The sequence below is a fragment of the Larus michahellis genome, chromosome 3 (assembly GCF_964199755.1).
Source record: "Larus michahellis chromosome 3, bLarMic1.1, whole genome shotgun sequence".
NCBI lineage: Eukaryota > Metazoa > Chordata > Aves > Charadriiformes > Laridae > Larus > Larus michahellis.
This window is the reverse complement of record NC_133898.1, coordinates 22,129,127-22,156,707: the sequence shown is the minus strand read 5'-3', so window position 1 is coordinate 22,156,707 and position 27,581 is coordinate 22,129,127. Positions and strand designations below refer to the sequence as shown.

The window sequence follows — 27,581 nt, the reverse complement described above, 5'->3', positions numbered from 1 at the left end:
AAGGCTCCCAACCAGCTAAACGGTGACTTCTCTGACTGGCCGCTCTCTCCTTAGCCCCAGGAGCAGTCACAGTCGCCCAGGTTTTGCCACCTGGGCAACGCTCGCTGCCAAGAGCGTCTCAGCAAAAGGACCAATATTGAGCATAGAAAAGGGAAAAAAAAAAAAAGAAAAAAAAATCAATTCCAGTAGAAAAATAATTTAATAAAGGGATAAGTTTCAAGAAAATATCTGTATAGTAACAACATTTTAAGTAAAATGTCCACAAAAATATACATGTCTAATGTGATTATACATAATTTTTCCAACAGGTCCTGTTTTAAACCTGGTTCAGTCCATCTAGGCTTTCATCTAGGAAAAACCTTCCCTGCTACCAGACTTCCTGGGATATTATCAGTTTGCACAACAGAATCATATGAGAAATGTTTTCTATCTCAATTTAGGCTCATACAAATAAACCTTAGAGTTGGTAACAGTCCAGAAGAGATCAGGTTATTATCGTTGAATTTAATTATCATTAAAAAAAAAAAGTAAATACAAACAAAGAAAGCAAAAGTCAGCCACCTAAGGGATGCTGTTGGGCAGAAACACCAGCCCTACAATACACACCACACTTAACACTGACACAGCTGAAAAGGAGGGGGATGAAGGAAAGATGGGCAAGTGAGAGGGGAAAACCCCAGGAGGAGAACTCCCAGGAATCGTGGAACTGCTAAAGGAGCAGGCTATCGAGAGGCCAGGAAAAGCACACAAGAGACCAACATATTTCTAGAAACCAGACAATTTTGTAACATAGAAAATAAGTTAATTGGAGGAAGATTAAAAGGAATCAGTGGAGAATGTTTTTTTTCTTATTTTTCCAAATGGTTACTGAGCTGTAGAAATCACAGGTCTGTCCCAAAGAGCCCCCACCAATATTGCTAATCCAGCCGAACAGCTCCAAAACTGATGTACTTCCAGGAGAGAAAAAATCTGGTTACAGAAATTGAAGGATGCGAGAGTACAGTAGAAAATAAAGAAAACATGTTCCACCAGCAGAGGACAGGAACGAAACACTGAAGAGGAGATGCCAAACAAGAGATATCAGTTTTGTCAGAGAGAGATGTACACCGCCACAAAAAACCAAAACAAAAACAACAGAAGAAAACCCCATCCCACAGAAAGAAAACGTAAAATTGGTAAAGAAATAAAAGGACACACATTTTCCAAAAGATTTTGTTTTATAATCAATTTTTTTTTTACATAGACAACTGAAACACACCAATATTTTGTGCGAAAAATATTTTTAAATAAACTTTGCTCGTTCTCGATTTTTGTACATTCCGATATACATATGTAACAAGGTTTATGGCACTGTAACCAGGATCAAAATCATATAAAGGAACGAAATAATTGCTCTCATTTTTCCTTTCTGAACCAAGCCGGCTGCCGTTGCACTATTAGACTTTAAAAATTATTATCTTATTACTAGTGGGCAGCCAACTCTAATTGGTTTGAACACTCAAAACAAATCCCAAATTATTATTGCACAAGAAGCCAGTGAAGGCATATGGCATAGAATGATCAAAGTCCCTTACTGTTAAAACCTTACACCCCAAAATAGAAAAATAGAACTGGAACATGAAACACGCCAAATAAACTTCTTTTTTTTCTTCTTCTTTAGTTTGAGTCAGGAGTGTGAAAAGTGCCTTACAGACTTTTTAAGCTGCTCCAATTTCCTTTGCATCAGTGAGCGTTTTGCTAGGTTATCTTTAGCAAAGCCTTTGCAGAACGAAGGCCCTTATGTTTCAGGGAGGTTTCTTTCCTGCTTTGTTTTGGCTGTTTGTGTTTCATCTTCAACTTAGGTTTCTTCAGTCTATGAACCTGCACAGACTACTTAGCCATAAACTCTACAAGTAGCTGGAGAGGAGGGAAAAATAAAAAGAAAAAAAAGCCCAATATTTCTTTTTCTTCTTCTTGTTTTGATTTTAAAACATACTGCTTTTGCTCCGAAGCCTCCCTGCTCTGCCGGCATCTGGGAAGGAAATCACAACAGCATCCCAAACGTGGCAAAGTTCTTGGATCTCTTTTAAAAACCTTTCCTTACAGAAAAAGAAGGTTTTTATTCACAAAAGGTTTGCCACAACCCCCCCCTCGAAAGCTAAAAAGAAAAACCCACAAACCCACCCGTCACTGCCCCAAATCAGGTGAAGAACAGGTTAACCCCTTCATTGACCACCTCCTCCCAGCTTCGCCGTCACACGACAGTCTCTACGCCGATCAGCTTTGGTGTGAGGATTCGTGGTGTAACACCATTGTTTAGATCTTCTTCAAACTCCAGTAACTGCCCCATAAAGTTAAGGTTAGGGGAAATGATTGGTCGTTTGCCTTTTACAAATTTATATGCATCCGTCATGGTCATGCGCGTGTGCTTCATTAAGTACGCAATAACTATGGTGGCAGATCGGGAGACACCAGCCTGGCAGTGGATGAGGAGACCTTTTCCACACTGATGAGCTTCCTCTGGAAACAAGAAAGACAGAAGAAAGTAAGACTTTTGCCAGTTCATAAATTGGAAAAAGCTCAGTGCAATTAAGAGTAACTTAATGTGAAATGTCTCTTTATTTGACTACAAGCACAACACCATCTCCTCCCCTTCCCCTCCAGACCATCCTCGTTAGGGGTTTCAGAGTTACTGAATGTGAAACACACAGGCCAGCCTAACAATGAAAATCTTCAGGTTCACTTGTATCTCTTCATTAGATGAACTGCACATCAAGAGACGCTGCTCGTGCACCTATTTAGGAGGTCAAGGCCCATGACAAGGCAGCTTGGGCTCCACCTCCACCTCTGTTGCAATGCCTCTGCGCTGTATCAGCATCTCAACCTCCCTGTCTTTCAAAGCAGGACACCACCTTTTCAAAAACAGGTATTTTCAGATTTAATTCATAATAACACATCTGTTTCAAAGCCGTATTCTTTGAGGCTTTTATGGAGCTACTTTTGAGATGAGCTTCAACGGGACACTCTGCTGTGGTGTCTCTGCAAAAGCAGGAGCTAGGTCCTGTTTATAAATCAGCAGGACTTCAGCTGTAAGAGACCTCAAATTCTGACTCGTCGCTTGCTGCGCATCAAGCTCTGCCTGTTCTGAGTCACCTTCTGCGGTGTGAAAAGGGCATTTGCCATCCCTGTCTCTTTGCGATTTGAGCCCAGCATCTCATTCTGCTCAACGCTTCCCCTCCAGAGCTTCTCGCTGGGAGCAGTGGGGAAGGAGGGAAATGACAACACACATCCACAATCACACACGGACTCTCCACCAATACACATCACTTAGAGAGATGCAACCTGGGCAGGATTTAGGGAGGACGGAGCTTCTGGAACCATCTGCTAATATGACATGAGGAAGAGGAAAGTCACTACCATACCATCTTCATCTCCCACAGCTTGCTTTTTAAACAGGAGACAAAACTTTCAAGATGCGACACTTCAACGTATTTCTTCTTGTTTTAATCCACAGGAGGAGCATGAATTTAGTTTTAAAGTTTTGGCATGAATCCAACCCCACCAACGCTATGGTTCATCGTACCCGACATGTTCAACCTGTATTGTGAAAGCATACATGCAGCCAGCTTCCCTCCAGCCATTTTTGCCAGTTACTATTTCAGAAAGCTGAAACTCTCTAACACATTTTGGCACGCTTTCCCCAAAGAGTTTTTGATGATTTCACTTCCTATGGCTTTAGTCTTAGCTAAACCTGGGTTTGGTTGTGTTTTTTTCAAGACATATTTAAAGAAACACAGGCCAACAATCTGCTGTTTAAACGTTTCCAAATCTCCTCAAATGCAATTTAAAGTTTACCCTGAAGAAGGGAAATCTTTGACTAGTTACTTCCCCGGCTGGCTAAATTTGCTATGGAGGAGGACTCCGAATGGAGAAATCTTTGTTTATTAAAAAGAAAGACAGACCCTCAACCTGTAATTATTAAAAAGGAAAGTAAAACAGGTTTTGAAACACTTTCTAAACCTTTTCAGAGCAAGGCTGCTTTCTCTGTCCTTGGTAAAGTTAAAAGCCAAACACTATCTTTTAGTGGTTTCAAGAGCTCTAATGCTGCAGTTTGTAAGGATGCTGGGTGTAGAAATCTCCCTCCCACCCCCAAAGGACCTCAATGGAGCTTTGCAGTTTCTTTATGTAAGCTTAGCCTATTGCATCTCCCCATCGTGCAGAATTCAAAGTTTAAGGTTTTACTGGATTTCTTGACCCAGCTTTTCTTCCCAAAGGATCAAAGCAATGTTCCCTCACTGCTGCTCTCCGAGAAGGCTCTACCCAGTATGCCCCAGTGGCCAAGAAGGCCAACAGCATCCTGGCCTGTATCGGGAACAGTGTGGCAAGCAGGACTACTGGGCACTGGTGAGGCCCCACCTCAAATATTGTGTTCAGTTTTGGGCCTCTCACCACAAGAAAGACATTGAGATTCTGGAGCAAGACCAGAGAAGGGCAATGAAGCTGGTGAGGGGTCTGGAGCACAAGTCCTATGAGGAGTGGCTGAGGGAGCTGGGGTTGTTCAGCCTGGAGAAAAGGAGGCTGAGGGGAGACCTTATTGCTCTCTACAGCTACCTGAAAGGAGGCTGTAGCCAGGTGGGGGGTCAGTCTCTTCTCCCAAGTAACAGGCAATACAACAAGAGGAAACGGCCTCAAGTTGTGCCAGGGGAGATTTAGACTAGATATTAAGAAAAATGTCTACGCCAAAAGGGTTATCAAACATTGGAACAGGCTGCCCAGGGAAGTGGTAGAATCTCCATCCCTGGAGGTATTTAAAAGACAGGTAGGCATGGTGCTTAGCAACATGGTTTAGCGATCATTTTGTCAGCGTTAGGTAGATGGTTGGACTAGATCTCAAAGGTCCCTTCTAACCTAGACAGTTCTACGATTCTGTGGTTCTACTCACATGCCACAAAAGCTGTGCCCACAGAGACATATAGAGGGGCAAAGGACTGTCCTCAAAAGCTTTCAGTATCGCATGCTGATGTCCTCACTGACCAGCCCTGCTTAAAGAGGCCATCTGGCTTTAGCCTAGATGACTAACCAGAGCTGAACACACCCCTACACTTGGCTGAGGGCTGTGCAGTGTGGATCGTAGTGAGGTTCAGAACAACGCAATATAGATGGGTAATTTCTTCAGCAACCTTCTCAAAAAGCTGCATGTCTGTGATGAGCTCTCTCACACAGCCTACAGGGTTTAGAGGCTTATTAATATAAGTTTTCATCACAATCTACTCATCCATACACACACTCTGAAGTTATAAATCTAACAATAGAAAAAATGAAGTATGAAAATTTGTCAGTTTTCTCAGGAAATTAAGTTAGGAAAGACTCAGGCACCATTAAGAACCATTAATATGAAAGATTGGCTGGAAGCCACTGGGGAAACTAGGAATGCAAAGCAATCAACAAGGGTGAATGACAAAAGTCTCAGTTTTCTGGGGTTTCCTGAATTTGGAAGCCTGGAGGTAGGCATCGCTATCAATGGATAAAAACTGTACCCCCAGGCTACTTAACTGCATTTGCCGGAGATGAGAATGAGTAGAAACATGAGGTGCTCAGCATTTCTGACAACCTAAACAAGAGTAAATACAGCCTAACACAGCCTTCGGGGTAGTTAGCGAAGCATAACATTCACTACGGATTCTTACAACAGGTGAAAAAAAAAACCACAACACAGGAGTATTTCCAGTCAAGGGTAATTACCAATGAACTCAAAAGCCTCTTCAAAATACTGCCTGAGATTCTGCTTGTTGCTGTCAGTGGCCGGGAGTCGCTTGTAGTTGAACAAGCCTTTCTCGTAATGGTACAGGGGCAGGTGGGTGGTCACATTGATTACGTAGCCTATGTTCATTCTCTGCATTTTCTCCAAGTCCTGAGCATCGTGCTCGTTTCCGAGGAAGAGGAAGGGCAGGATAGGGGTGAGCTCAGCGTTCTCGATGTCCGGCGTGGTGGGGATGGACTGAGGTAGCGTGGGGGGCACGGCAGACGCGCCGCCCCCTCCTCCCCCCTCCGGGCACTCTTGCAGCTGGAGGGAGTTATCGCAGAGGTTTTCATGGTTCTGCTTGAAACCACTGAGTCCTCCTGGCAAGAGAGACCAAGCAGATATTTTGGTTAGACATCCTAGGTCAGCAACGCTTTGGACCCACTTTTCTTCAGAGCCCGTGCTGGGGCCACCAGGACTGGAGCTGACTCTATTGTTCCCACCGCCACTGTCACGGTGACCAATGCTGGGCACGGCCGCCAACAGCAAGGGTAGCATGAATCAGCAGCACGCATTGTCCAGCCCTCCACGAGGCTGATGGTGCCAAGGAACGGGCTCACAGACAAACATGCCTCTGTGTAACATCAGTGCGCTGGGGCTGCCTCACCTACGAGCCCATGGGAGGAGGAAAGAAAAAAAGACAAAAGGCATTTTTCTAAGAAGGAAAAAATATCTCCAAAACTATGAGCAAATGGGCTAGCAGCATGTCAAAACCGAGCGGTGAGCCAGCTGGGACAGTCTTTCAGCTTTACCTGCAGAGCATCCCCCCATCCAACACTCCCAAGCAGGGGAGGGCGCAGCTCAGGCCGACACCGCTCTGGGGAACGGTACAAACACATTTGTGCTGCCAAATAAAACAAAATTGCTCCTCATAACTTAACAGCAACCGAGGTGCTCACTTAACATGTGGCAAACAGCTCTCCTTTTTCTGCCCTGGTTGCCTGAAAATATCTAGTAAGAGTTATTTTTAGGACATTAACATGGATTGGGAAACAGATCTGAGGGGGGAAGGAGTCGTCACTTTTTGGCTCGTGCCTTCCCTGGCTCTACTGCACGTCTTGCTGGCTTTGTCAAGCAGCGTTTTCCCCTTTTTTATTTTTTTTTAATTTTTTTTCAGGAGGGCGGCTCCACAGAACCAGAGCAAGAAAAGCAGGACTTCTTTCTACACCTCATTCAGCAATTACATCAGCCCCAGGCTCCCCACCTGCCCAGTTTCCATAGCGATTACACAAAGCACACAATGACATCAGCTGGCATGACATCAGCTCTTTGAGCGCAAACAATACAAGAAGAACTACTTTGTGTAAGGCCTTTGGTAGGAGGCGGCGTTCCTGGGAGCCGCTGATGTAATGCTAACAGGTGGCTCCTCCAAAAGAAAAAGGCGGAAAGAGGAGAAATGCAAAGATATATTCCCCCCACACACACACCCCGCCTCGCCCACAAAAGCGCACGTTTATGTTGTACCAGGATACTTAGAGTCATACACTGCATTGACACGAGCCAAGTGTTCAGAATCAACGGCACTTTGTTAAATGCAAGCCAAAAAAAGAAATAAAAGCCAACGCAGGAGGAGGGGAGCGCTACACTGAAGTTACTAGAAAGAGCTACACTAATAGAGCTACTAGAAAGAGACAAAATAAATGCTGAACGTCACCACCCCAATAACATTATTAAAAAAAAAGAAAAAACGTTATTTGTCCTTTCCATGCTCTGTCACAGTGATCTAGGGAAGGAGGATTTTAAAACAGAGCAAAACATGCTGTCACGCAGGCTCTGGATCAGACACAAAGAGCTTAAATGCTTGTGTCTTGAGTGCTGCATCTCCAAATATCCACACGCCTGCCCATAAGGTGGGACTCACCCAGGGACCATCTCAGTGCCCTACACAGTACGCAAGGGCACGAGGCACCCAGACTACACCATGACCATTTGAGCCCTTCTAATTCAAGTGCCCTTTCTACTGTCCAGACTTCTGTCCTTCACATGCTGCTAGTAACTTATTTTCCCAGAAATCCTTGAATTGCCCACAAAACATGGAGTATTTCCCCCACCTCAAAAGCATGCTTATCTTCAACTGTTTCCAGGACACAGAGCAAACAGATCTGCCTTAGAGATCTCAACTCACAAAGTTGTTCTAACAGGGGAGCAGGATGGAAGGAAGAGCACGGACAAAAATCCAAGCTCACTGCTGGCCTTGACAGGGTCTGAAAAGTCTTCTCAGCCCACACAAGAAAACAAATAAGACTATGGTCCCCAAGCTGAAGATGTCTGAAGTCTCATCCAAACCGACAGCCCCAGCCTAGAGTCTGGGCTAAGCCCTAACCCACATTCCCATCCTTCTGCATAGGCAAGCAAGCCATTCAGCTTAAACATTGCTTTTTAATCAATAACCAGTACATGCTGGATTCCCAAGAAAACCTCTGAAAAATAAGCTGCTTCAGTGACTCCAGAGCCAGTACTTATTTTCCATCTCTCCTGCAGCCTTCTGGGAGTAGGCGGCCATAGGATCCCATTGCTTCATCACTCAGGTGTGGACACATCGATGGTGTGGCAGACACCATCCTGCTTCACCAGCCGCCTTGTAAGATACAGCAGAGCTGGAGAGTTTAGATCAAGCTTTGCCCACTGCCTATGTCTATGTTCTCCTTCTGGGGCTTCCACCTGCCCTGTTGGCCAGAAGACACTATTACTGCTCTTACCAACTCTTCCTCACTGCTGTCTGAGCTTGGCTCCAGCAAATGAGAACAGGAGAGTGAGGACAAGAGACAATTACATTGTGCAGAGCTCCTCCACTATCACCATACCCAGCAGAGACCAAGGGGTACAGGGCAAACCCCACCACTCCTGCGGGAGCATCAGGGGAAGGTAATCCCAAATATGCCATGTGGAAGATGCCCAAACAAGTGGGGTAGACAAACATACAATAGCTTCGCTCACAATTTCTTTCCTGACATTCACCAGTAAAGAGATCACCTTTCTTAATGTCAGTCCTCACTTCCCCTCTCCTCATTCTCTTACCTCGTGGGTAGGGAGTTAAAAAGTCAGTTCAAGCGCTATTTAAAGTGCCATACCCAAGCAACTCTCAGAGCAAACATCCCTGAAATGATACGTTACTGGGGAGAGGATTAATAAACCGAACCAGCTCAGACATGTAGGCAAGGGAGGACTGGACAAGAATAGTGGTGCCCAGAAAGGATGCAGCAAGATGCAGTCACAGAGAGAAGCTGAATTCCAAAATCAGCAGTAGGAGCTTAGCTTGGATTTGCACCACCATATGCATCACATGGGTCCCAAAACATGATCCAGGCACCTTATGAGCCCTGTACCCTTCCCTTAATCCACTCTCTCCCCATGCTTGTCACATGTGATCCTTGCTCCTAGTTGCTTTATGAGGCACTAGTGTAACTGAAGTGGAGCTCACGCACACACAATGCTCAGGTTTTTTGAACGTTTACGAGACTACTTCCCAACAAAAGTTAGACCAGTCAAAAGAGTCAAAGAGTGATGGACCTTCCACATGAAGGTAAATACAACATACAGGGTATTCAGATGCATCTGTATTCCTCTGTCAAACAGGTGCTATTTCAGCATTTGAAGTCTTTGTGCAGCGGGGGAGAGGAGGTGGGAGACAAGAGGCCATACTCGGAGAAGCCACCAACCAAGTAAGCCTGGTCTAAGAGTCGATTTGCTCAACACAGCAAGGGCCAAGACATAACACTGCTACTGACAGCAACTCCAGATCACGAGGAAGCTCAAGGCACAGATGCAGAGACTCCACTCATGGCTGTAACAGAAGCTGTTTGTGACTGAAGCTGCTCAAGCCTCCCCAAACCTGGGACAAGGAGGAAACGTTATGGAGGGCACTAACAGGGAGCCTGAGGGAGAAGCAAAACCTGGCATAAGCCTCTCACCAGCACAGGAGTAAGTTGTATTTTAAAAACAACTTTTCAGCTGCCATTTGCAATATGCAAAAAGCCTTCATCATATACAGGCAGTCTAAGCAGAGAGGCAATATAATATGTCCAACGAGGAAAGGCCATTAGCTTGCATAGCAGTGCAGTTTGAACAACGGCCATGAAGCCTGGACTCAGCTGTGTAACCACCTTCAATGACAAACCAAAATGCCAGCCGCTAGATAAGCCACCAACATTCACTTTTACAGAATGTCATGCTTGTAACCTGTCTTTTCTAGCTTTAAACACATCACAGAGCTTTAATGACCAAAGTACAGCAGAAAGCCTGAACCGCCCAGCCAGTCTGACACAGCCCACGCATGGATGCAGAGAACATCTCAAGTGCTTTTGTGCACACTCTGCTCCAAAACAGCTGCTGAGCAGGCTTTCAGGGGGGCTGAACCTACCCAAACAGAGATGAAGAAGGGTATGCAGGGATGCCCAGCACGCTGGGGAACCCACAATATTTCTTCCATAAGGAAATGAGTCAACAAAGCAGGAGCCTCCACAGTAGGTGGCCTTGTCTGCTACCTAGTGAAAGACAACAGAAGACCGAGGGCTCTTGCTTGCCACCAATGTGAAGAGCCAGAGATTTTTGCAGTTATCACTGCATGACATGTTCCATCATCCTGCCCTGCCAGAACAGTTAGTGAGCAACAACAGACTTTGGATTGTCTGAGACCTCAAAACTTTTCGGAAGTTTCAAGTCAGCACTGTACAAGCTCCAGCTATTCATACTTGTTTGTTCAAGTTCTTTGCAGCCATCTGCCCATAAACATCTCGCTTAACGCTTCTCAAGATCCCCCGCCGAGCAGCACCCGGGCAGCAGCTGCACACAGATTTCCCAGCTCCGAAGCCACCCAGGAGCCCAGGGCTCGCACCCAGAGCTACGAGGCCAGGTGAGCAGCTGGACAGGAGCCAGAGCAGCTCTGAACAAATAAAATTAAACAGAGACAAGCAGCATGGCACTTGCATAAAAATCGCTCCAAACATGGTGTCTGTCATTTGCCATCAGAAGAGGGCAAATAAGATGCAAAACAGGCATAAGAGGTACGGCAGGAACTAGGCAACCAGCTTTTACAAGGGACCATGACCTTGCAATAGAAACAATCATCTTCAAAGAAAGCAAGAAAAAATAAATCTTACCTGCACACTTTTTATACAAGGTTTTTTTTGGTGTTCTTTTTGGTTGTGGGTTGTTTTTTTTTTTTTTAAAGAGAAGATTGAGAATTAAAGTACAAGGAGCACAGTAACAGCTGCCCTCCTTCTCTGTGTCTTCTTTGGCACCTCCTTCAACCATCACTGCTGCTCTACGGCTGTGTGACTACATACACACTAGGATGCGAGTTCACAATATGTTTTGGTAGATTTGCAATGTGTTTTCTGTCTGGAAACAGACTCTTACCCACAGCAATGAGAGTAAGTGAACTCGTTCCCTCTATAGTGAGGGCGCTTATAGAGAGGCAGTTACCATGAAACACCCTCACCATAAAGCAATACCTTTGCATTACCTCATCGGCATGGCCATGCTTTGTTGTGAGCGAGGCAGGTACCGGGTGTTCCTGCTACGATTACAAACAGGAACATATTTTTATACATAACAGATTGCAGATGCAGGATCCACATTTAGACAGAACACGTGGTCCCGGGAGACAAACAGACCTTTTATACGGCTTTCAAAGCTGTCCAGGCAGATTTCTGAATCCACTCATCCTCGATGACAATACCACAAAGCCATCTCAAAAAAAAAATAAAATAAAACCAACGCATACACATGCACGCATGCAACAAGAGCAGAAATCCCAGGACACTGCGAAGTATCAGCAGAAGAGATGTTTGGTCTGTAACTTCCCCTCCTCTGGAGTTGCTGGGCTCTCACAGGGAGGCAGCGGAGAATTCAGCAATAGCGGGGTTGTGGCCACCAAAAGCTTTACTCGCTCAGGAACGAAGCCAAGTTTTAAAACACCCACTCAGCATGTGCCCTGTCAGTACCGACACAGCACATCGAGCCCCTGCGGCTGCGTTTGAGTGCATTTAAGGTCAAAATGTTACAGTGAGCATTTGGGGTGCAGGACAGAGATATTCAGACATTTGGTGCATATCTGTTTAAGATTACGCTTTGAATTTGTGCAAGTACAGCCTGTTCCTTTAAACCTGTGACCTCATTTATTTACATTACTGCAGAAAATCACTGCCAGAAGCAACAGCTAATGACAGTCTCATGTATTTTTCCACTAAGACAACAATTAAACTGCTCCTGTGTTATTAATGAACAGCTGACTTTGTGTCAAGTTGATTCGAAGTGCAGGATGCCTCAAGGTTAAGCAAACGTGATTCCAGAATGTAAAAATAGAGGCCAGGTCCTGCCAGCCGCTTCACCCACCTGGTGCTGCACCCCTTCACCATCCAGGCAGGAGGGTTTGGTCCCCAGGGCCACCCTTGTGCCATGCTGCTGGAGGTGCCCCGATGTCCTACTGCGGGGTGGCACGCTGGTGTCGAGCCACCACTGCTCTACGGCTTGTGTTCAGATCCACTCGTGTACCACAGGTAGGGCATGCTGTGGACTGTAATGCCACGCTTGAATGAGCCATACTTACCTTTGAGCACCAAGCTTGCTTATCTAATTTTCCTTACTGTCACATATCCCTCCCTTTTGGCTCAGGCTACAGCCCGCACTGGCTTCAGCAGGTAGGTAGCATCACTTCTCTTGTGCTGACCTTCACATGACAGGTTTATGGAGGGCCAAGGCTGGCTGAGCTTGTTTGGAGGCAGTGGCTTGTCCCCAAGTCACAGGTACATGGCAGATGTGCTCTCCCACGCAAGGGGAACCAGCGAGCTCCAGCGCAGAGGCACCCTGAGGGACACTGTTCCCCATCCAACACAGGTTCACTTTTAGCAACAAATCCATCACAGGTAGCTTGCTTCCACCAAGGAAAAAGGAGCTGTACAGGCTGAAGTAGAATTCGGCCAGCATAGGCCAAATCCACCCCCAGGATGTAGACAACCACCTAGACCACCTCTTCATACCACCAACCAACACAGCCATCTCCACAGAAGTTTATGGCTGCACACAAAGGATCTTGTATCTGGGCCATAACCAAACTAAAGGCCCACCGCCTTATCTCCAAACACCACCAGATGACATGGAAAGAGTAAAAGCATGGGAAAAGCACCTAACTCTCCATACTTCTTCTCCAGCACTCCCTTAGCCTCAAGCAGGGGTAGATCTACTGGGTACCAAAGGCGCTAGTAGGGAAGGCATGGATGCACTGGGGGTGCATCCACAGAGCACAAGAGCTAAAACTACCTTGTAGTGGAAGATCTGGCCGTCACTTTCTCACAGCTATTGAGGGCAACATTTTAGCCACATCAAAGACGGTTCGCAGCACATACTGGGGATGCTTCTCTGCTCACCCTGAGGTACTGAAAGAAGGGACGTACAAATTTCCTAAACAACACGAGACAGCCACTTTCCTTGTCCAAACAGGGCTCCGCTCACTGTGGTGAAGAACTGTGCTTCCCACACCTCTTCCAGAGCAACGGGGCTAATCCAAGCAGGTCATCACAGGAGTGTTCCTACTCTCCAAGACAGATGTCCTTCTCCTCACCACAGCTGACATGGTTGAAAATATTGTATTTGCCCCATACAGCGTGAAGCCAAGATGAGAAGGGCAACTCCCTTCTGTCAAAAGGGGTGGGGACCTCTCAGACCACAGTCACCTAAGCGACATTAGGAGTTGCTCATTTGATTTCAAGGAAATTGCAGTTTGGTTTTTTGTTTTCAAAACACTGGAGGGAGACTGATGTGAGGTCAAGCCCACAGCAGCGGTGAGCCCATCCTTTTGCAGTACAAGGAGACCATAGCGATACCAGGACTGCTTTACACATTACCTGCTGTTAAAGAAGCAGGAGGGGGTCCTTTTACAAAATAAGTATCCACAGTTACCTCAACAACCCACACTGACCCCCTATTTTCCCAAATCAAAGGCATAACTGAAGGTTTTTCTAATTCTACTTGCTACTAGCAAGTAGAATAGGTCTGACTTTCTGGTCCTGCGAGCATATTTCTCACCTGTCTGCAGAAGGTTCAAAAGACCCATTGCAGGGTTTCTTTCCCTGTTGCCCACATGGCATTCAGCATCAGCCTTGCTGCAAAAGATTAAGCTTTAAACAAACATAAAAAAAGTAAAAGTAAACATAGTTCACAACGAACAGCTTCCACCTCAAAACACTCAATCTAATCTAGTCTCTCCCCGTAATCGAGCTGCCGACAACACTTCAAAAAAAAAAAAAAGGCAAAATGCTACATTCCAGAGAACTTGCAAGGTCAGGTTTTTTCCATGTGGGAACTATCCCGAGAGGTCAGTTTGTACACAAATTCTGTCCGAGTTACAAGCACATCCTTGCCACAACCGCTTTGAGGTCCCTTTAGAAGTCAAGACTGTGTCACTAGATAAAGAGGAAAGGTTTCCCCTCAGCATCGAGGCACATGTGTGCAAATTTGCATGTTCTTTCTAATTTCACCTCAGTGCGGCCCACGCCCCCCACCACAGCACATCCTCTCCCTTTGCAGTCCCTGGTCTCATCTACTTTTATTCTGTACTTTGACACCAGGCAGAGCGCAGCTGGCTGTCCTAGGGATACATGCCAGGGAAGCAGGAGAGAGGTCACCGAAAGCCCCTTCCCCTTCTGGGCTGGGCTGGAGGTGCTGGCTCTGCCCAGCTTCACTCTTGGCTCCTCCCATCCCACCACCACCTGCTCTCAACCACGTTGTCACCCCCAATGCCTCCCACACCTCAACACATGACTCGCTTCTTTCCACTGTCAGCTCTCACCCCTCTGCTTTCCTTCTTCTGAGGACCACTACATCATCCAAAGTAGCTCCAATTAGAAACAAAAGAATTTTTTTATTTTTTTTATCCCCCCACCAGGGAATCACCTTTCTTGGGATTTCCATTAGGGATTTGGTTTTTTGCCTTAAACTTATTTTTCTCCTTGGACCCTAAGTTTTGGGCCCAGGTCACCCATGCATGTTCCACAAGTCCCTTCCCTACCTTACTAGCCACCTTTTCCAAGAGATGCCACTAACTTCTGGACTACTCAGTCTGTCCAGAAGCCGCTGTGAATACTTCTGGACCACTTCTCTGAATTCAAGATAGTGGTTCCAGCTTGTAACTGGAATTTCCCCTATGCTGGTGAGTACAGAGTCCACCCATTTGAAAGAAAAAAAAAAAAAAAAAAAAGGCATTCACAAGAAAATAAGCCACATGACAGCATCCTTCAAAGCGCTGTTGGGGAGCGGTCAGGAAGGTGAAAGAGGAGAAGGCCTGCTCTCAATTTTGGTACAAGGATTAAGCTATACAAGAATGCAGTTACGATCAAGACAAGAAACCCCACATCCCAAACACACTATGGTGACAATTCTGCAGCCACAAATGAGGATTGGACTTAGCCTCCCTAGAGGGCAAGCGTTTATAGCAGAAACTCAAAATTAGACACATTACAACCTCTCATAGCAAAAGTATGCGTTCCCTTGGGGATGTATGCTAACATGAAGTTCAATTAAATAATCACTGGAAATGTCAGCGTAAACCCTGAAGGAATACATACTTCTACTGTGAAATGCTCCCACTGGAAATCATATTAACAGAAAGGTCATCACGAAATGCTAAAGCTATGTACAAAGGAGCTAGGGGAAGTGAGAGGGGAAGGAACAGAAACTATTTAATGCAATAAAAGATACCACAAATGGTTTTATATTGACAAAGAGCCACAAGCATGTTTTCACAAACAGAGGTAGAGCAGACCAGATTCACCCAAAACTCCTGGTTTTGTTTGTTTTGTTTTTTAACCCATTACCAGTTCTCTCCCTGCTCATCACCACATGCATCCTTCACGCACCTGGTCTGCTTGGCCTGGAGGCAGCCAGCAGCCGCCATGGTCACACACAAGCACAATGCGGAGAGAGGGATTTGGCTCAGCAGGTCTGAAGAATGAGAAAGGTCCCAGCACCGAGTCAGACATCTGTAATCCTCCACACATAGGAGTGGACATTTCTGTTTAATTCACATGTTCTGGAGAACACTGACATTTTCATGGTTCAGCCCTCCATTTGCTCACTTTACCCTTTTAAGGGCAACCTCTTCAGGACAGCTTCTTTCTAACAACAGAGCAGGCTGCTGTATTTCTCCCAAGGATGAACATATGCTCTTTTCCAGTCCAAACCACTGCTCCTCCACATCAGAAATGCTAGCTACATTTGCATGAATACGAAAGGAAAATAGGATGCTGATATACCACACCAGCATTTGGGAGTACCATCCATTCCTACTGGATCTAAACTCTTTTTAAAGTGAAGAGTTTGTATCCTTTTGGCTAGAAATAATACTGCTAACTGGCTCCAATTTGACACTTCCCAGCAAGGTATTTCAAAGCACTTAAAGAAAACTCAGAGAAAATAAAGGGTGCTGTCTTGACGTATCCCAGCATATCCCAGTTCCACACTGTCCACAAATAAAAGCAGTAAACTACTGGAACTAGCATGGTGCAAGCCAGCCCCTACTCTGACACAAAACTTCGGCGCCAGCCCTGACAGCACTTAAATCCCAATCCTAATGGTCAGGGAGGCAAGGATAGACCCTAAAAACCCCAAAGGGCAAGGGAAAGTTGACCCAGTTTGCATCCATGTACTCCAACGTCAAGGGAATAAGGGGCAGGGGCGAGGACATATTTACAGAATCCAGAGCTAAACAGCAATCCAACAAGGAATCGCTTCAGCCAGATCACAACCAACCCAGGTCTCCTTGTCTCCACAGGTGAGTTAACACTAAGTTTTCCCAGGAAGCACATGCACTGTGTTATCCCTCAGCAGAGATATCATGCTGCCTCGCAGGACTAACAAACACCTACGAACCTAAGATCAACCTCATGTTAAATGGTCACATTTAGTGGTTTTGTACCTAAAATATGCCAGCAAATTCTAAGCAGCGGCAAAAGGCTTATTCTTAGTTTACATCAATTAAACAGACAGAGCCCCATCATCTTAGCAGAGACCATGAAGAATTAGAGCCCATCACCAACACAGTATAGGTCAACTACTCTAACTGCAGCCTTAGCTTTAAAACATTATTGGTCAGCTGCTTACGTAAGGCTTAATATCCCACTTTGACATAATAAACTGGAGACATCCAATATGACTGATATGACAAAAGCTTGCAAGTGATCTACTGCTTTCCACATCTCTAAGCCATTGAAGAGAAAAAAGCCTCATATATATAATTCACGTGTAGACAAGAACTAACATTTGTTCTTCTTTTTATTACCTTTAATTAGAAGCAGATCTTCTCTGTTGCAGTAAATCAAGTGGGAATTAACCCTGGCATGCTGTAGACCTTTTAAAGCTAGAGCATAGTAAAAGAGTTGGAACCAAAGTGTTCACATTACTTTATTATTTTCTTCTTAATTTTTTTTCTAGTTTCCTCCTTCAAAGACATTATCTCAGAAACATAGTCATGCATACGTGCAAAGCAGCATCTAACCATAGTGAAATCAGTGGCTCCCAAGCCCTCCCCCCAACTGAGCGCATTCATGTCCCCCCAGCCGTGAGTGATGACAGATTTAGTGTCACCCCAACGGCGCTAACCCCTGAGCCCTCCGGTGAGGACAGCCCACTGCAGGGACACATGCGTGAGCTATGGGTATAGTTGAGCTAGACAAGCCTAGCGTTGCCCCAGGCAGCAGCAATCCAGAGGCTCATTCCTTCAGGACAAGAGGGATTAGGCGGCACCCAGACCGACAAGGTCCCAGTTGCTCCCCACAGACCTGCTGGCTCAGGTCTCTCTGCAAACTCCCCTGGGACGTGCTCTTAGGGGTATCACCAAAACAAGTGCCAGGAGATCATAAGCTTGCACCCCTCCTGGATCTTGGTCTCTTCCCTGGGAGTGGAGCTTTCCTTTAGAAAGGAGGTAAGCTGCTCACCCAAGCAGAGAAAGGCATGAAAACAAGCCTCTGATTTTTAAAAGAACATAACTCCCTTAGAGGCAAGTCAGAGCCTACAGTTTATCACTTCAGCAAACCCGTAACTGCTGAAGGAGGAGGGGAAGGGGGTGCTTGCAAGCCTCTTTCCAACAGGCAGCTGCGTTGTTCCAGGGCACCACTGTGACAGTGGATGAACTTGGATGAGCCACACTTAACGCTGATGGCAACAAGAGAGATGAGCTCAGTGCCACAAACGGTGCTGAGGACAGAAAAAGAAAACACAGACAAATTAAAATCACTTGTCTAAGGCCTCACAGCAAGTCTGTTGTGTGTTCTTAGTCACAGAGCAGGAGAATGACCATTGCACAGGCTTGGTCAGAGCTCCCCTGAACCCAGGACTGCCCTGCTATCTAGGCACAGATACCCCTCCAGACACACTACCCCCTTTCTGCACCACAAAGAAGAGACACTTCTCCCATTTCCTCCCTCCTCTCCTCCAAGCACCGAAATGCTGCTGTACAGGTCCAGAAACAAGTCACAGAACACCTTCTGGAGGGACACATGCTCCTGGGGAACCAAAATCTTTCACAGCAGGGGAGGACACACCAAAGCCAACCTCCAGTGGGCTGAGATGCTTCCAGATGTGAGGTTGCCTTAATCATAGATATTAATTGAAACAAAGAGTTTCCTGTACTAAAAAGTCACAGGGCATTAAAAAAAACAACCTGCAGCTTCACTGCACACAGAAACCACGAGCACCCCAGGACCTTCCAACTGCAGAAATAACCCTGCTGAACCACTCCATGCCTCCTGCTCAAGGCAGCCCCCCGTTCTGCCTCCACAGAGGGTGTGGTGAGAGGCACAGCCAGGGCTGGTGGCTGAACCGAACGGCAGTGCTGCACGGGTGAGCTTTACCACCATAACCATCAACATTCACTGGATCAAGACCAGGTGAAAAGCAGCCACCTGAAAGACCTGCCAGCTGCAGCAAGCTCAAGACAGCACCTTTATCCAGCCTCCTCTCAACAGGACTCTTGGCCAGCTCTGACTTTTAGGGGAGGAAGGGAAAGGTGACACCCACGATATTTCACCACTCTCCTTTAAGTCATGGCTTACCAAACACCTTTGTGATAACAAGAATCTCAAAAGAAAGTTTAACTCTTACAGTACAGAGGTGTTTAAAAAACACTGAAGACAGATTCAGGTGAGCACCTAGAAACAAAGCTCCAGGCAAACAAGTGCTCACGATAATTCAGGTCAGCCTTGTGATTTCTGAAGCCAGCAATCTCCCAGGCCCACCAGAGACTTCCCAACAAGGCCAAGGATCCACACATAATCTTATCTTATGTGCAAAGGGACAATGCATTAGGTCATCTTCACAGATTACCATAATCTATTTCTTTAAACAGTGTGACTTTTATAGCCCTGCAAGCCCATCCTGAATATCTGAAAAATATTTCTCTCCTGGTTGGCTGGTAAACATGCAAACCAGACAAATTTTAAGACTGTACATGTTGCTCCTATTTATGGCATTTCTTCACTTCAGAGTTGCTTGCATAAGTAAAAAAAAAAAAATCATTATAACGTGGCTTTTCACAGAGTAAAGGAAGTGTGATAGCCTAAGGACAAGTGGCTGATCCCCCACTTCAAATGCACTGTAATGCCAAGGTAATCTCACTAAAAACTTTTGTGCTCATAAGTGTAGTAAAAACATCGGCTGCTGCTTTGGAAGGAAAACAACTCATGTACAGCTCCAGAAAAAAAAAAAAAACAAAGTCTAAAGTTAACATCCAGAGACCACTCAAGCCTCAAATACAGCCACTCTTCCACCCTCAGCCTCTCAAAAAGGCTGTGCTCACCTTAAGAGCAAAAAGCCAGAAGACAGCAAGCAATTCCGTAAAGATTTTACTAGTATAGCATCTCACCTCCAACAGGGTGAGGGCAGCACATGAAGCATTCGGCTAATTATAACCCAACATCTACCTACCAGGAACATTGCAGCGGATGTCCCCCCAGTTTAAACACAGATGGAGCCAGAATTTTCTTTACAAGCATCAGAGATATTTGCCTAATGTAAGTTTGCTTCTTGACTCTTAGTTTGGTTTCTAAAAGTACGAGAAGCTGCAGCGCTAAAAAAAAGTACAAATAAAATCAAGTTTCCTGCCTGTTCCTCTCTTTCCAAGGCAGTGTTATTGCCTCTTTCCCCACCAAGGACCGGCACTGCGCAAGCCAGCACTTTGACCTCTCAGATGCCCTCATCTGGGAGGAAAGGCTACACTTTCCATGACTGTTGAAGAGGCAAAGTTCAGAGGTACAGTCCTCTGCAGAAGCATCTCCTCAAAGCACAGAAAATACTGTGATCTCCAATCACACTATTGCCCCAATTTATCTATATGCAAAAGGTATAGGCACACACAACCGATTTTCAAGTGTTATGGCCAATAAGATTATCTATTCCAGTGGAGACAGAGATAGTTTTTTGAGCTCCTGCAATCACAGTCTGAAAACTGAAGGCGAAATCTCAGCCCTAACACATCCAGCAGAAGTTTCTTCCCCAGGGACTGATGGGGCCAGATTTCCTCTGCAGCACAGAGGGAACACACTTAAGTTTTAAACACACTGGCCGCTTCACAGGCATTACTTAACACCTAAAAATACACATTTCCCTATTACAACCATGACCTAATAATTATTCAGTGGAGATCTCCAATGGAAATAAGTGCCAGGCATGTGTTTTGTTGGTCAGCTGGATTTGTTGACCATTGTGTCAAGTTTTACTCTCACGTACACTTGTGCAGTGTAATCTAGTCAGGGTTTAAAGTAACACTAGCACTGTTAAATTTTATAATTAATAATATATTTGCAACCGATTATGACCAGGTCAGGTATTCTAAAAGCAGATGATCATAGTATTTTACAGAAACATGGGACAACATAAACCAGGTACTTATTCCTTTTATAGGTGTCTTGGTCCCTCGGTAGTTGTTTCAACTTCCCTGATAAGTGACTTCAGTGCAGTAAGAGACCTGAAGCTATTCTTAGAACGTGGCAGAAAGCATGAAGTGGTTTGCTGGCAGGTCTTACGCTCCCCGCTATAATGAGAGCAAGTCACTTCATTTATTTCCCTGTTAGATGAACAGTGAGAAGACTGAAAGCCAGAGCATAAATAAGCTCCTCAGACCAGGAACAAGAACAGAGAAGCAACCAGTTGCTATCACCAGAAGCCAGTTCCTCCCCAGCCCCCTTGCAGCAGTCCAGACATCATCAGTCTACGGCACGCGGTGGGGAAAAAATGGATTATTCACCAAGTTACGTTTTGCACCTTTGCTTTTCAGTTTGTTTTTTCCTCCCACAGTCAAACACGTAAGTCTTTAAGAACTAAACACAAGACTTGAGCGGATTCACAAGGCTGGAAGGCAGAGAAGGAAGGGCAGGATGAAGACAACCCCGCTAGACGCTGGCCAGGGAGACAAAGGCAACTCCTCTTGTGTTTGAATCATAGAATCGCTTGGGCTGGAAGGGACCTTTAAAGGTCATCTAGTCCAACCTCCCCTGCAATGAGCTGTTGAAATGCGTTGGCACAGATGCTTCAATTTTTCATTTTTGTTTCACTTGTAGATTTAATTTAAATTGGAAAAAAAAGAGATGCTCAATTCCAAACCTGAACACTTCATTCTGGGTAAAGTAATACTTTTCATCTGAATGCAAATGAATTTCCCACTTCCTATTTTTAGGTCCTAGTAGCAAACTCAAGCACACAAACCCCCAAGACTCCAGGCCACTTTCACTATGAGCCGAGGTGCTCAGGGAAGGCGGGGATGCCTTGCCGTTGGGTCTGCAGGAGAAAAAGGGGCACAATCCTGCCAAGGAGGACCAGGGCTGCGGAGCCAGCCCCCCGGGGCCGCACCACCATGTTTTCCCCTCCTTGAAGTCAGCAACAGCTTTGCCACTGGCCTCAAGCAGAAGGGACGCTGGGCTCACATGACTGGTTTTTCCTCCTCTCCTGCCCAATGTTAAGCAAAAAAAAAAAAAAACCACAAAAAAAAAAACAAACCACAAAAGAAAAAAATTTAAGAAAAATGCATCCACAAAAATGAGGCCTTCAGGTTTCAGTAAGCATCCAATACCATGGTCTAGTACAAAGGTGTGCAGGTGCCCAGGGGAAAACATGACTTCTTCCTATTTTGTATACAAACAGGCTGAGCAGCAGCTTCAGCCCCGCTAAAGCCCGTGTAGCAGCACTGTGAAGTACATGAGGTTGTTTTTTTTTTTTTAAAAAGATAGGTGATTTATGCCTGTTCTCAAGTCCTGCTGTGCCTTGTGAACAAAGAAATAAGCAAATCTTTGCTTCTAAATAGGTTAAATCAAAATTATGCTAGTATTACATTTGTGAACAAAAAAATTAAAAATGTTCCATGTTAAATGAAGCAGCAAAGAGAGGCACGGATAGGAAGGAACAGAAGTCTTAAAATCCCCCCATCCCACAGCATACATAAAACCCCAATGGTCTCTTGCCACAGTGCTAGTTTATATATTGGTCTGCTACGTTAAAAATAAATCAGGCCATCTCTTTTTAACTTGAGCCTCATAAGGTGCCCCATACATACGTTTATCTATAGCTCACCGCCTGGCCTTTGTCAACAGCACAGAGTTTCTCTGCCGCTTAAAAAGACTCAGGCACCTAAATCCCAAATGCTCAGAGGGCCACGTCGCTACCCCGGTGCGCTGTAAACCAAAGCTGTAACTCAAACCCTCGGCTTTGCCGGTCAGATTCGCCCCACAATGTGACACCGCACCACGAAAACGGCAACGGGGCAGCAGGCTGACAGGCAGCACCAAACATGGAGAAGGTGGCACCGGATCAGGGGGACATAAACTTGGCCGTCCGGGCTAGCAACCAGTGTTTGCAAACAAAACACGGGGGGATCAGATGGGCCGGCAATAAATTAGGACGGGATTGCAGCAAGAGAAATCGCTCGAAATAACAGAGGGAGGCAGAGAGGGCTCTCCAGCTACCCCCAGTTTCACATTGGTGCCTGAGCCCAGGGGCATGCGTGCACCAGCTACCGGGCTAATGAAGAATGATAGAAAAAACCCTCTCCAACAAGTGAAACTAAGTATTGAGCGCATCCAGCACCGCTCCTCCAGCTCAGAAACTTAATCACAGCCTTCCTAAAGGCTGCTTTATCCTACACCTGGCTCCATCTGACCCCAGTTTGAGTGCCACTTCAAAGGAGGGAAGAGGAGTTAGGGTGATGGAGAGAAGCTCCTCGTTACACACTTCCCCAGGTGAGGTATGCTCTGGCCCAACTGATCACTACATCCAAAGAGAAAAGGATTTGGGCTTCTTCTGTCTTCTAGCACACTTCCAGATCTATTGGCAGAACAATTTAGGGAGGGGACTTCTGCTAAGCAGGTCTTTGAGGCAGATGCTAACATTTCTCAGGGGCTGAAAACCAAAAATGGTCTAAGCAATCCCACAAGCACTCAGTTAAACCCAAGGGCAGCAACTAGCCTTGGAAGGTGGGAGAAGGGGCTGCCCACAGGACCCGACAGCTCGGTGCTGCCCAACTACAGCTCTGAGGCTCTACCACAGACAGGGGCTCTTATTTCAGGTTCTGGAAAACTGCTAGTTTGAGGCTCACAGAAGCTTCAGCATTTTCAGAGAAACACAGAGGAAAAACACCTTCAGCATCCCACTTTTCTAAGGATAGGAAGGCTTGTGGACTACAGCCATGTATCCAGTTGTAAGGGCTGTACAACAGAATGACTACTGCAAGAAACAGAGGACTTCAACAGTAACCTCACCCTCTAAAGCATCTCCTCCCCCCCTTTTTTTTTTTTAATAGATGAAGATCATTAGAACACTGGGAACCTGCAGCAAATGTCAACGTAAACCCAGCATGACCCTACACTTGCTGGGTGCAAGAAGAAAGTTCAGCACAATTTTAAGCTTCCACAAGATACATCCATAGAGGATTATCTCACAGGACCCTTAGCTCCTATAAAGCTCTGAAACTAAACAGAGGAAAGGGGATAAACTATCAACCCGATCCACTCTCCTGCCACATTGTACAGGTTAAAAGTATTAAGTTGTACAGAAAAATCAAGTGAATTAAAGACATACAGTATGAGCTAAGCAACAAATCCTTCCATAGTTTCTCAGTGGCACAGCCAGTCTCTGCCAACCATGCCTCCGAATGGCATAAACGCCCAAGGGAAAGGAGATTCAATGTAGAGGGCAGCATTGTTATAAATAGGAGCCACAGAATCAAGTAAAGAAAGGGAAGTGCCCTTGGATGCTGCCTTAATTGGTGGGGCTCATTTCCCCTAGAGCATTAAGGGACAGACCAACCACCACATTAAAACAGGATCCTTTACAGGAAAGCCATATACACATATAAGCATGGATACACGTAAACACAACACTTTCAGATCCCTTTTCAGATAAAGTATCTCCCTCTGTCCACTATTCTGACCCCATACAACCAAAACAAGGCTGGACCGCTCCTCAAGTTTTGCTGACTGGCCCATGATGCAATGCCTCAGACCAAGTGGCCTCCCTCTCTCCTCCTCCCTTCTTCTGCTCTCCCACTGCTCATCTCCAGCACCCATGAGTTCAGTTTTATACGGACTAAAATAAGGCTGCTAAGTAAAGGTCAGTCTGACAAGCTAAAAGAGAAGTATACCCTCCTGGACCTCTGCCCCTTGGGCTATAAATACTCAGAGCAAGCACTGGGGGAAATTCTTTGTCTGCACAGACAGACACCAGGAAGCACGCTTCCTCCTCCTTCCAGTTCCCACCCTCTCCGCTACTGAAGGACAACAGTCAGAGAAAAACAAGCATCTCCCTGCTGTGCTCATGGAAGACACTTGCTTTGCCATCAGTGACTCCAGGAACACAGGCCTTCCTAGAAATAAACAATGCTTTGGAAGTTCAACCATCAGCAAGACTGATAGCAGAAGGCATGCACTGCAAAGCAAACCTCGAGGTTATGTGTGGGCAAAGAGAATTACCTTTTAGGACTAGGGGTTCCTTGCCTTCTCGCTTGAGTGACTCCAGCACTATGTGGAGCGGCTGGGAAGGCATTACTCTGCTTGGCTCATTGGTATTCTCATCATAAACTATGATTTCTTTGGAAAAGATCCTCTTGAAGGAGTCCTTGCCTTCCCGGCAGGAGATCAAGTCCAAGACAGTGATCTTGCCCTGCTGGAGCCTTCTCCGGCTGATCTTGTCGGAACAGTTAATGTGGACAGCCCCTTGAATGTGGCTCTTATTATACTCCATGAAGGGCCTGCAGTCGATGATGACAGGCCCTTGGTTTTGTTGGTGGCTCTTGCTGCATTTGGTCATCTTCTTCGCCAGATCATTGGGGTAAATGATTTTGATGCTAGCGAGTTGCTTGGTGGTGCCCGAGACCGGGCTCCCCACTCCACCCAGGGGGCTCAGACTGCCGGCGTTCTCATTGCTGTTGACCATTTGGTTGGCAGGGCAGGCGGTGGAGGCTCCGGCGCTGGTGCTCGCTTGAGTTTGGGCCTGAGTGTCCTTGTCGTACGTTGCCACAGTGCAGCAACTGGCACTGCTGCATCCACAACTCAGGGAGCGTGCAGAGCTGTTAGATGAGGGCATATACGTGAGATTAGCAGTCTTTAGGGACACGACAGCTGCGCCGAGCAGACTGGAGTGGCTCTCGCTGGCAGAAGAGGCAGATTCAAGATAGCTGGAGTCTAAACAAAGGTTGAGATCCTGAGGTCTCACTGGCCTCGAAAGTGCCACTACTACCCTGTCGTCTAAAGGAGATGGAGGCATGAGGAGGCTGAGCACTAGCAAGTTAAGAAGAACTCAAGATCACCCTGCAAGAGGAAAAAAAAAAGGGAGGGGGAATAGGAAGAAAAAAAGGTGATGAAAGCAGATCATGAAATCCCATAAGCCTACAGTTACAGCAGCTTAGTTTGCCAACACCCCATTACCCACAGGTAACAGCCTAACAACCCCTTCTGACACTTACCACCTCACAGTAGTTGCTAAAAAACCTTTTCCAGTCCCGCAGCAAATACTTCAGCTATCTGCACGTGTGCGCATGGCACGCAGAATACACACTACCAGCCCGCACTCTGCAGCTACACCCAGGAGGTGGCATTTGTCTACACGCAGATGGTGCTGAGCTATTCTGAAACCCCAGGCTGCGAGGCACGCAACCGATAATGACAGAGGGGCACGTTCTCTTGTTCCCATTGCTGACTGCAAGAGAAGCAACCACTGGGCTGACTCTACTACTGGGAGGAACACGCGGGAGCCGAGTGTGTCAGTGGTGAGATACAACTTTTCCGGCAAGCTACAAAAAAAAAATTAGCTCATGAATAAATTCCCCAAGGCAGCTGTAAACTTAAAGCACATAAAGCTAAACAAAAGTCACACAAAGCTAAACAGAAAAATCAAGAAAATTGGGTTCTGGAAATCTTTACAAGAAGGAAGTATGTGCCTTGCCCCCATTAGAGAGGTTAATCCAGCCCCCGTCAAGCCCCCAGGCCCGGGAAGGCTGCTGTTCTCCAGCAGTCCCGGAGCAGTGGTTCCCTCCTCCCCAGCACCTTTCACACCTTCTAGAAAGAGGGGTCCCCTCCACCCCAGCCAAGGTCACAGCCCGCCCAACCTCGGGCTCGCCATTCCCTAAGAGACAGCACGCAGGTTTAGGAAAACAACCCCAACCCCTTCCACTTGGGAGGGAAGGAAAACAAGAGCAAAACAAGCTAAGAGAGCCCAGACGGTGCCTCCTCTTCCCCAGCAACTTCAGGAGCAGCTGCGGCTCTCCTTGGAAAACGCATCCTTAAGGACACTAACTTCACCAACTCCGCCAAACCCCCCCCAAAACCCAGCGAGCGCTCGCGACGCGGCTTCGCCTCCCCAGACAGCTTCGGGCCGGGCCCCTCGGCAAGGGGATGCCCCATCCCGAACAGTCAGCCCCCCGCCCGGGGCCGGCTCCGCAAGACGCTGCCGCGTGTGTGCGTGTCCCCGTTCCGGCCCCGACGTCCCCCGGAGCAAACCCGCCGGAGCGGGGGGAAGGTGCCGCTGACGACGGCGGTCCCGGGGCCGGGCGGAGCGGCCCCGGCGGCTCTCCCGGGAGGTTCCCCGTCCCACTTCTCGTCTTCCCAAACCCCCTCACCCTTTCGGCTGTTCAGAAAAAGGATAAACAAACCCTGAGCGCCTTCGCCTGATACAATTCATAATAAAAAAAATCACTAAATAAACGCGGGAGATAACTCGGCTCCTCAGACAAAAAAGCCCCGGAGGAGCGGAACGCTGAAGTTCTACGGCCGAGCGCGAAGAGCCGGGACCGCCGCCACCACCCGCCCGGCGGGCCGGGCCGGTGCTCCCCGCCACGGCCAGCCGGCCGCCCTCCCCGGGCTCCCGCTGCCCCCGGCCCCTGCCTCCTGGGGAAGCTCCGCTCCTCACTCACTCATTCACTCACCGGCGCGGCGCGCTCCGGCCCGGTGCGTCGCGGCCCCGCGCGGCCGCCGTTGCCTCTCGCGCCCGCTGCCCCGCGCGCGCCTCCCGCCCCGCTGCCCCGCGCGCGCCGCCCCGCACCATCCTCGTTACTTTCTCTTTTGGCTACCGCGTAAATGTACGGCGGGGCGGGCGGCGACGGGCGGGCCCGCCGGCCAATGGCGGGGCGGCGGCGGGCGGCGGTGGCGGGGCCGGGGGCGGGGCCGGGCGGGGCGGTGATGTCATCGACAGCCAATGGGGAGGGCGCGGCCCCGGGGCAGCAGCTGCTCCCCGTTGACAGGCGCAGGCGCCCCCCCCCGTCTCCGCCCCGCCGGCGCAGCGCCCCCTGCAGGACGGGGTGCGCGCAGGCGGCCCCCGCTACCGGCGCTGC

General features: G+C 47.2%; 1 protein-coding gene across 2 annotated transcripts; it reads right to left on the bottom strand.

The window, feature by feature from the left end:
* Positions 1 to 180: 180 nt before the first annotated feature.
* DUSP10 (dual specificity phosphatase 10) lies at positions 181 to 27,332 on the bottom strand. 2 transcript variants are annotated; one of them, XM_074579069.1, is made up of 4 exons: positions 27,177 to 27,332; positions 24,727 to 25,563; positions 5,722 to 6,099; positions 181 to 2,499 (listed from the first exon to the last, which is right to left on the bottom strand). In XM_074579069.1, the coding sequence occupies exons 2-4, from the start codon at positions 25,517 to 25,519 to the stop codon at positions 2,234 to 2,236; spliced, it is 1,437 nt and encodes a 478-aa protein (XP_074435170.1). In that variant the 5' UTR covers positions 25,520 to 25,563; positions 27,177 to 27,332; the 3' UTR covers positions 181 to 2,233. The 2 variants fall into 2 exon arrangements, with proteins under 2 accessions (XP_074435170.1, XP_074435171.1); XM_074579070.1 differs by lacking the exon at positions 27,177 to 27,332 and adding an exon at positions 25,719 to 26,711.
* Between the last annotated feature and the right edge of the window lie 249 nt (positions 27,333 to 27,581).

Bases quoted from the DNA above. Each gene is read 5' to 3' on its own strand.
- DUSP10 (XM_074579069.1), bottom strand. From the start codon at position 25,519: ATGCCTCCATCTCCTTTAGACGACAGGGTAGTAGTGGCACTTTCGAGG. The intron at 6,100-24,726 runs GTAATTCTCTTT...CTCTCTTGCCAG, and splicing joins GGAACCCCTAGTCCTAAAAG to GAGGACTCAGTGGTTTCAAG. The intron at 2,500-5,721 runs GTAATTACCCTT...TCTTGTTTCCAG, and splicing joins AGAGGCTTTTGAGTTCATTG to AGGAAGCTCATCAGTGTGGA.